General features: G+C 38.7%; 1 protein-coding gene and 1 non-coding gene across 3 annotated transcripts; both read right to left on the bottom strand.

The window, feature by feature from the left end:
• Positions 1-5,228: 5,228 nt before the first annotated feature.
• Positions 5,229-5,360, bottom strand: LOC113285020. The gene has a single exon (XR_003328535.1). It is a non-coding gene; the product is annotated as a U11 spliceosomal RNA (small nuclear RNA).
• A 477-nt stretch (positions 5,361-5,837) lies between these two features.
• Positions 5,838-9,440, bottom strand: LOC113281061 (zinc finger protein 511-like). 2 transcript variants are annotated; one of them, XM_026529703.1, is made up of 4 exons: positions 9,225-9,440; positions 8,954-9,018; positions 6,903-7,101; positions 5,838-6,453 (listed from the first exon to the last, which is right to left on the bottom strand). In XM_026529703.1, the coding sequence occupies exons 1-4, from the start codon at positions 9,348-9,350 to the stop codon at positions 6,031-6,033; spliced, it is 813 nt and encodes a 270-aa protein (XP_026385488.1). In that variant the 5' UTR covers positions 9,351-9,440; the 3' UTR covers positions 5,838-6,030. The 2 variants fall into 2 exon arrangements, with proteins under 2 accessions (XP_026385488.1, XP_026385489.1); XM_026529704.1 differs by having other exon boundaries at positions 8,954-8,976.
• Between the last annotated feature and the right edge of the window lie 821 nt (positions 9,441-10,261).

Genomic DNA, 10,261 nt, shown 5'->3' with positions numbered 1-10,261 from the left:
GAGAAACAATTAATCTTGATATTATTAAGAAAAGAAATATTTCAGACAGTTCACAAAGTTATTATTACAGAGTATTTACGGATGTATTAAAACAACAGACAAACACAACCCTAATACAACTTAAGTAAAGTCCACATTGACTTGTTGACTTGACACACTTACATATCCTAACCCCCCCCCCCCCCCCAACCCCACCCAAAAAAAAAAAAACTAGAAACCAACTGCTCATGGTCTGCACGTAATTCATTGCCAAGCCATTAGTACCCTGAGTGGTATAGAGAAACCTGAGTGAACGAGGGAATGCATGGTGTTTTTTCTTTTTTTCTTGTTCTTTTTTTTTGATAAACAAGGAACCTTTTTATTAATGGAAATTCAAGGTTACAATGAGTTAAGATCGAAAATAAGAGAATACAAAGTAACAAGAACACATCGTACAAGTACAATACCGAGAAATTCGACAAGAGAAAGAGAAGGATTACCAGAGTAAGACAAATACAAGTATGAATAAGATCCAATTAAATCGGAGGAAGAATGGTTTTTCGAGGAATTAGAATCCAACCGTTTAGTTTGTTTTTCTTCTTTAGAAAGAGATGCTCCCAAAATAGGAGTGATTTGCTCAAATATCTTGAAACTAGTGATGAAGCTTCCGTCGTCAAAAAAATCACCGATGAAGATGAAGATTTCGTCGTTGGAGAGCATCACTATCGATCTTGAAACCCAACCCAATAACCATCAACCGCCATTAAAGCGAAGATAAACCTCAAAAGAGTAGATAAAACCACCATAATGGTGTAGATAAGAAGAAAACATAATAAAAACTAAACTATAACTACTAACTAACCTAGAAAACAGGAAATAGTGAAGAAATCTGCTCAGATCCAGCCCAAATGGAGTAGATCTGAGCAGAAAATGGAACCATGTAGCCCTTCCTAAAGACTTAGGAGGACTTAATATCAGGAAATTTGCTATCCTCAACCAAGCTCTTCTAGCTAAATTAGCTTGGAGAATGATTGAGGATCCAGATGCCCCTTGGTCTGTTCTTCTCAGCCATAAGTATTTCAATGGCCAAAATCCTATAAATTTTGAGCTTTCTAGAAATGGTTCATGGGTGTGGAAGGGAATTTATGATGAAATTGATATAATAAAACAATTTTATTGTTGGCAGGTAGGTGATGGCAATAATATTTCCATCTGGAAGGACAACTGGATCCCTAGCATGGAGGGTCCTCCAAAGTCCAACTTTGTTTCTACTGCTATTAGTAAGGTGTCTGATCTAATTGATAGTAGTACTAAAACTTGGAAATTAGATATATTAGAAGCCTTGTTTGATAATGCTACTGTTAGAGCAATTCAAGAGATAAGAATCCCAATGACAGGTAGAGACATTATTAGATGGAAACCAGCTAGTGATGGCTTTTCTCAGTAAAAAGTGCTTATAGGGATATCTGTGGATAAAACTCAAGATAAACCTGTCAATAGCAATATGATTGATTGGAAGGCTCTCTGGAAAGTTAACCTCCCCATTAAGATTCAACACTTCATTTGAAAAGTTTTCCAAAATTGTCTGCAAACTAGAGATAGAATAACTAAGTATACTCATTATTCTACTTATTAATGCCCCCTTTGTAAAGATCATGATGAATCCCAACAACATCTTTTTGCTGAGTGTAATATATTTATATATGTACTTGGTAGAATAGATTCTAACTGTGTGCAGGTTTTGCAAGGGAAGTGTGACGGACCGCAAAATTACGCCTTTGGCGCGTTCCCCGCAGGCCGTAACTTCCCCGATGCGCCATGAGGAAGCTACGATCCGGGCCTTAAAGCTAGGCAAATGCACGTTCATTTGCCCTTGCAAGCATGCTCGTGGAGCATGATGTAGCTATTTAAGCTTCCACACTGTTCCAACTTACCGTTGTTCCGCAAAGGGTTTATTAAGAAAATAAAGACTTTCTTTAAACGGCTAAAACGGCCTTTTGAGGCCTTAAACGATGGAATTTGGCTAAATTCTGGTGACCATGTGGATCTATTTATCGACATTTCTTGATCTTTGGGTCGTTTCCCATCAAAATGGACTCCTCTTGAGCTAAATTATGACACTCGGGTTTTTAGTCTCCGGATAGGCTATAGCTTGCTCTTTGTAGCTTGATAGGAAGTACGAGCATCCACTTGTTGGCATGCAACTAAGCCTCATCAAGTATGTCCACAATTATCTCTTGCGTCAAGCTACCGAGCTTAGATGATATGAGGGGCCAGAATGTCGCAATCATCTCACAATTAGATGATATGAGCGACAGAGTGCTGGACCGACAATGCTGCAACTAATTGCGGATGCCTACATACCCTTATTTACTCTAAAGGGATCAATCACAGACCGTAGTTCATCAACGAAGGGACAGAAACTTAACCCAACTCGTTTGTGAGGCCGTGGCCAAGCAATAAAGGTAATGGCCTAGTCCGTATAGGTCGTTCCGTCAAAATGCATCCAAGTGATGCATGTTTGGTCCGCAATATGGCATAAGGATTCCTAAGCATCAAATGCCCTCTTCGCGAGGCTACACAACTATAAATGAGCCTTAGGCATCATTTATACTCTTCCGGCTAAGCTATGAAGCTTACTTGGTGCATAGTCTGCATATGCACCATCAACCAACTACCCCTCCCTATATATGTTAATTTGACATTTTTAGAACTCAAATTGGGGGAGAAAATATCATTCATCAACTCCCCAGGCCATGATGCTTGCACCTTACCATTCTGGCCAACTTAGATGTACAGCCGTAATGGCTGTACATTCAGTTTTGGCTCACAAGCCAGTTTCAATGTCCGGCCATGACGGTTGAACATTTACTAAGCCATGTCCCGTGAAGGGCCGTGATGGCTGTACTTCCGACTTTGGCCCATAAGCCACTCCAATGTCCAGCCGTGATGGTTGTACATCTCTAAGGCTATCTCACTTGGTGCATGGTCCGTATATGCACCTTCAACCAAGTACCCCTCCCTATATATGTTAACTTAACATTTTTACAACTTTGATTAGGGGAGGAAAAATCATTCATCAACTCCCCACTTTTACTATTCATGGTCGTTTCCATGTACCCGGCCATGTTGGTTGTCCGCTGCCAACCTGATGTCCAGCCATGTTGGTTGTCCGCTGCCAACCCGATGTTCAACCATGTTGTCTGAACATTGTCAACGTATTGGCCAAGGGCCAATCTTACTTTTCCAACGCAACAGAAGCTTTGGATGAAGCTTCATCACAAGAAAATGGCGCATCTTTTAGCATGCGCCATGCTAAACACATGGGGTGTTACAGGAAGAGTATTCATGAATGAATTCCACTTGGTTTGATAATGATATTGGTAATAGACCCAAAAATATGACACAATTTAATTGCATTTGTTTTATTATGTGTCACACTTGGAAAACAAGATGCAATGTGGTGTTTGAAAATTCTCAGATGCAGATTGAAGAAATAGCCAACAGTGTGAAAACTCATATTGTTGACTGGAAAAGAATCCAAACTACCTCAACAAATAGGAGAAAAGAATAAAAGGGATTCTCCTAGACAAAAAATCTGGAGGAAACCTAACATCTAGTCTATCAAAATTAATTTTGATGCAGCATGGTGTAAATTTAATAAACTGGCAGGAATAGAGTGATTTGTCGTAATTGTAAAGGTGCAAGTAATGGAGATAGGGGACATTGCACAAAAGTCGTAGATCCGGAACAAGCAGAAGCATTGGCAGCTTTGGAAGCAATAACTTGGGGAAAGGAGAAAGGGATTGTGAATCTTCATCTAGAGGGTGACAATCAAAGAGTGGTGAACGCAATCAATGGGAAAATGGAGCAGTAGAGTGGACCAATGCGAGCATAATACAGGATGCAATTCATTTACTTAGTAGCTTTACCACATGGACATGTAGTTTTATCCATCGTGATGGAAATAATGTAGCAGATACTATAGCTAAGAAAGCTCTTTCATTTACTAGTACTCAGAAATCGCAGCTTGATAAGCCATTATGGTTATCTAATGCTATCCATTCTGATAATCTTAGCATGTCAAACAATTCTTAAGAAATAAAAAATTTCTCCTTTCGTATTAAAAAAACAAAACAAAAAGGGTTGTTCTTGATGGTATTGTTGTTGAAGAAGAAGAAGGAGTGTGAGAGGAGAGAGATATCCACAAGTGGAATGCATGGTGTTAATACCAATAGAGAGAATACATGGTGTCACAATCAAAAGCATCATGCCAAAGATATTCTCCCAGCTCACGAGGAAAGTCACTGGTTGGATCTCCTTTGGTGCTTCAACCAGGGGCGGAGGAAACAATCGTAATAAGGGGTGCACAAATTTGCTATGGGTGCAACCAAAAAATTTAGGGCTGCAAAATAGCCAAAACAAACTTGTATATATGTAAAAGAAATTCTTATAAGGCTTAAAATGAGCTTTAGAGCCAGCTGGGCATGGGTGCAATTGCACTTCCTTTCTACCGATCTTGCCAGATAATGTGCAGGCTCATTTTGATCCCTAACAACCTTTGTCAATCGAAAATCAGTCTCGTCAAACTTTGCTTGCACGGCTTTCAGGTGGTATGCTTGTCTTGGGCTGCACAACGGGTAGGGTGGGTAGGATATGGCCTATACCCGTCACCCTACCCGTTTACTGGCGGTTAAGAAAATCTTTACCCGCCACCCTACCCGCCAAATAATGGATAGGGTAGGATACGGTTAAAAAACTGACGGGTAGGATAGGATTGGCGGGTATGAGTAGGGTATGTGCACCCCTAGGTAGGGTGGGTAGGATATGGCCTCTACCCGCCACCCTACCCGTTTACTGGCGGTTAAGAAAATCTTTACCCGCCCCGCCAAATAGTGGATAGGGTAGGATACGGTTAAAAAACTGGCACCCGCCCCGTCAAATAGTGGATAGGGTAGGATACGGTTAAAAAACTGGCGGGTAGGGTTGGCGACCGCCAAATAGTGGATAGGGTAGGATACGGTTAAAAAAAACTGGCGGGTAGGGTAGGGTTGGCGACCGCCAAATAGTGGATAGGGTTAAAAAAAACTGGCGGGTAGGGTAGGGTTGGCGACCGCCAAATAGTGGATAGGGTAGGATACGGTTAAAAAAAACTGTCGGATACGGTAGGTGCACCCCTATGCTTGTCCAAGTTAATTCGGGTTGACCCAAATAAAAAGTCTTAACAGAATGTTTAGTTAGATGAAAATTGGAGGGTCGGCCAGAAACGAGCCAACCCTATATAAGATTCCACAAATTATGTCGGCCATATGTCTTGATAGCCATACAGCACTTACCAATCTATGGTTAAGCGGGGCATATTTAGCCATCCGACCCTTTTAATCTTCTTCGATCCTTGGAACTCTTTTCTTATAGGACCTTCATTTCATCCTGTTTGCAGTATTAAAAGATGTGGGACTATTTTCTCGTTTCATTCTTGAAAGGCACTCGCTGAAGTGATCAGTCCCAATATCCTGCCCGCAAAACCATTTACGTAGCTTGACGGTTTGCTCGTGTCCCACGCCTTTCAAGTTTTACATTCATGGTATCTGCAATGGCATTATAGATCATTGGACCCTCCAACACATTGGCCACAACATGCAACTCACAGCAGCCAAAACTGGGAGATTATGACCAATAATAACAAGTAAAGTAGCATCTGAGTAGTTGCTATACACCACAACAAATCAGACCTCAACCTCGTCACCTGCAATTGCTCACTGTCTGTATGGTTTGGTTAGGGCATATCTTTGAGGAACGTGAGCATGACCGTTATGTTCATGGCTCGTGCAGAATCTCTAACGGCCTTTTGTCAGATATAAAATAAAATTCAATACTTCAATTACAAATTTCCAAGTATCATGTATTATAACCCACATTTTCTGTATTACATCATACAAGACTAGGGCGATGAATCTGCATCATCTATACAATTAGCCTTTTGGTCACCAACCCGCAAGTACAATAATCCCGCCTTACCCAGAAAAATAAGAGCAAGAACTATCAGCACGATTATTTTTCTGAGCCTTTAACAGATGGGTTATGTTTTCTGTCTTGTTGTACAGCCCGTGGAACAAATGTAAAGACTTGATTGCGGCGCCTCCCAAAACTGACTGAAGAAGGAGAATCGTCTGATGTGCTAAGTCTGGAAACTCCAGAAACAAGGCTATCTATAGTCTTATCCACATCCATTTTGCTTGCCTCTGCCTCCGCCTCTGTATCATCTTCTTTAACATCTTTCTTACTAATCTTATTACTGTTCTTCTTATCAGGTTGTTTTTGCTTATGATGCTTCTTCTGCCGGTGTTTCTTGGATGCTTGAGCCTTCTTGAAGAACTCGAAAGACATTGGGAACTTATGCTTGTCTACAAGGTGTTGCTGCCGACTTTTGTAGCTTTTTAACTTCATTTCACATCCTTCCACTAGGCATTCATACTGTTTCAGACATACAAATGATGATTAATAAGGTGTTCAAAATTCATAGTAAATAATGTAATCAGTGCAGGAAAGGGAAGAAAAAAAACTCTCCCTATAAGTTAGGTTGTACACAGAAAAAAAAAACATCTAAGGTCATTGGTTTAGACTCTTGTACAAAGTTGAGCTTTACTTATCATCAGTAGTGCCTGAACAAAAATGCTTCACTTGAATAGACACCACAACGAGAGACCATATTTCCAACTTAATGATGTTTACCCATTGAGGTATTACTGTGTCTCTGTGCGTCAATATTAGTTATTGACACTGCTAATAAGAAAATTCCATATGCAAACAAAAAATTGCATAAGAGTTTATAAATATCTGTAATCATTATCAAGATAGAACATAGGACCGGTACTCGGACAAAACCATCATATAGAAAATTAACAGAAAGAAGTGAGAAGTACCATTAGATAGCCTCGTGCAACTTTTGCCTGAAAAAAAGAATCATGTGCTTCAGAGACATGTATACTAAGCAGGCGTGATGTTGGGAACACTCTTGAGCACACTGAACAGGATGCAGTATGCCGAGCATGGTAGTGTCCTTCAAAGTCTTCCAAAGAATTTAGTCGTGCACCACACCCGACAATTGGACAGTATAGAGCCCTGTCCATAAAGAAGTAAAAACATAATGATTGTTTGAGGGCCACAAGCCCAAGAATCTTGGAACACAACAAAAAACAAGCACATAGAGAAGGATATAAGCTAATATACCATGGACGAAGAACAGCAATTCAGTAAGAAAACTAAAACATTAAACTGTTAATCGCAAAATAGAAAAACATGGTACGTAACTACGTATAATGTTGAATAAAAGCCAGTAAACTTGCTTATGAATGATAAGTGGAAAAATTTTACATACAAGGAATTGGAACCGGTTTCGAAGTATATAAATGATGTCAGCTAGAGCTAGAGAATTCCAAATATCCATCACATGAACCACCCTGATTTTTCATCAGACTGCAGGACAGATTAATTTTTCACTAAACCACAAAACATTGATTATTTGTTGCACTATTGATGAAAACATGCATATTGGTTGAACCCAAGGTAAGGTTGCTTTTTCATGTATACAATTATCTGGTCAGTGACTCTATATCTATCCAGTAAGGGATTCATTTCTTGCTGAAAATATGCATCATTGGTTCTGCTAGAAAGTTCTCGTGGAATATCTGATACTAGATTGTTTAACTTGAGAAGCAAGATGGCCAGAATTTTACTTGTGAAAAATTTATCTTATTAATCACAACTGACAAGTAAAATAATCACAAACTCACCGACTCAAATTCGTTGACACAACCTCACCTACTCGATTTTTACTTACAACCTCAACTGACTCTTAACTACACTCACTCTCAACTTTACTTGCTTCACTTGATTGTTGAATGACTTCATATGGGGTGGCACATCCCCTATTTATACTATCTAGAGGACGAACTTACCTAGACTATTCTAGATACACACAACACTAGATACATCTAGTGTGTTCTTTCTTCAAGGACTGACGTAGGCAGGACTTATCTGGATGGTAGGCAATTAAATAATTTTCGATTAAACCCAGATAAGTCTGCTGTGCCTCTATAATAATCTAGGTAAGCTAGCTAAGTTGATTTAGCTAATAGTTTGATATATGTCTAGGATGTTCTAGACATGGTTAGGTGGCAATCTATAGAGATCATTCTTGGTTGACGAAAATCTAGTACTAGTACAAATAGGAGACACTAGTCCTCATTTAAACATCATCGAGTAAAGTGAGCAAAGTTAAGAGTGATCGAGTAAGGGAGTTGTGAAAACAGTGAGCGAGAGTGAAACTAAATAATTCCAAGTGAGTTTGTATGTATGAGGTTCTGTAAAAAGTTGTGAGTGACCTAAGTTGTACTCCCTCCGTCCTAGTTTACTTGCCAAAATAGGATTTTGCAAAAACTTGAAACAAATTCAAATTACTTCCACATACATCATCAATCTTTCAAATTACTTGTTTAATATACTAGTTTTTGTATCCTAGTTTTTATTTCTTTCTTGATAATTACATAATTTTAGTGGGAAATATAGTAATTTTTTGGTACACTTTTGTTTAAAAAAACTCAATTTTGGCAAGTAAACTAGGGCGGAGGGAGTAAGAATTAAACATGTGAATAGTAAAAATTAAGTTTTTTGCAAGTAAAATTCTGCCCACCTTTTGCTTCTGAACTTCAACATGAAGTAACTGCTGTCAATATTTCACAAGCAAATACACACTCAGAAGTTAGGATAACAACCAAACAAACCCAGAACCACTTAACTTCCCAATTGAATACTAGTCAGAACTCTATTTCCCAAGCAGTCAGGAGAAACCCACATAAATCTTTTCTCCTTAAGCCTTGCATGGTTTAACTTAATAGTTAATACTAGTAGTGGAAAATGTGGCTTAAAAAATCCAATAACACGTTACAAGTTAGATTAGACGAAAAAAGCTTACCGGGATTCTTCATCTTCCATATCCTGAAGTTGATACATTTCATCTTCAGTTATATCTAAAGCAACCTAAATAAAAAACAGCGATATAAAAATACAAGAAAATTGAAAATTTTGGGGGTAAACACACTTTTTAATTATGTCTCTGCCCTAACCACTATCCAGACTTAGTTGAAAAATGATAATTATATAAATAAAAACCCCTTAATTCCTAATTTTGAAAAATTGATCACTAAAAAAAAATGTAATTAGGGAAATGAGAAGGAAAACGAGACCTGTTTGGCGAGAAGCTCTCTTTCTATGTTGCCTGATGCGAAGAAGGGGGAATCTGGCCTGAATTTTCGAGAAACTGGATTCCAGTATGGAAACCCTAATTCATTTCTCTCTGCAACCATCGCCATAAGGATTTCTTCGGATTTTCAAAATTTGAAATACTCTCGAGTCGAGTCTCGACGAAACAGTTTTTAGGGCATTTGGGGTGTGTCCATCAAAATGAATGACACTTTACAGAAAGACCATCTTATCTTACATTAAAAGGGCTGCACATGAGCGGGTTTGGGCGGATAGCTAAAACCAACCTCGCATCCATAGACTGTGGGTTTTTATTTTCATAATCAATCCTGCACCCATAAACAGTGGGCGGATTTTGTTACCTGCCCGCTACGGGTTAGAAGGGTTTGGGTTTAAACCCGCTTTATATTCAAGTCATTCACACACATGTTTTAAAGTTTAAATAAACTACTTACTTAAGTTTTTGATAACTTAAAAAACAAACCATAAACATAACTACATAAGTCTTCATTGTTAAGCTTAAACAAGTACTAGTGCACATAGTACATTAGTACTTCCAATAAAAACAAGTTTAAACAGTGCGACTACTTCAATAATTGGAACTTAGCATATCGTTTCACACACACACAGACAAAGAACTAAACCAGTAAGCCCTACATCGGAGTTAAAGCTGCTTCGTACAAGAATTGCAAACATAAAAACAATTGAAAGATCAAGAAGAAAGAAACCCTAACTTACCTTGAAAGAGCTTTGAATCGATGGAAACTAAATCAGTAATCTCTAATCGATTGTTGGTGATGAGTCGAAACAGTTGTTGTTGTTATCGTAGGTGAAGAGAACTGAGAAACTAGGAAGAAGAAGAACTGAGGAACTAGGAAGAAGAAGAACTGAGGAGGCGCCTAACAGAGAGGAAGAGCCGAAGAGACTAGTACCATTAGGGAAAGAAGGTTATCTATCTTATCTACAATCTACTAGTACCACTAAGGTTTTGATAACGGACGGGTAGGATTAGTTTTATCAA

Source organism: Papaver somniferum, chromosome 5, assembly GCF_003573695.1.
Source record: "Papaver somniferum cultivar HN1 chromosome 5, ASM357369v1, whole genome shotgun sequence".
Taxonomy (NCBI): domain Eukaryota; kingdom Viridiplantae; phylum Streptophyta; class Magnoliopsida; order Ranunculales; family Papaveraceae; genus Papaver; species Papaver somniferum.
Note: the sequence above shows the minus strand (reverse complement) of the source record. Positions and strands in the feature narration are given on the sequence as shown.

What these genes read in the sequence shown, in the direction of transcription:
- LOC113281061 (XM_026529703.1), bottom strand. Translation starts at nt 9,350, where the DNA reads ATGGCGATGGTTGCAGAGAGAAATGAATTAGGGTTTCCATACTGGAAT. An exon ending in ATGGAAGATGAAGAATCCCG is followed by an intron (nt 7,102 to 8,953) that starts GTAAGCTTTTTT and finishes CTTTATGGACAG; the next exon opens with GGCTCTATACTGTCCAATTG. An exon ending in TTGCACGAGGCTATCTAATG is followed by an intron (nt 6,454 to 6,902) that starts GTACTTCTCACT and finishes TGTCTGAAACAG; the next exon opens with TATGAATGCCTAGTGGAAGG.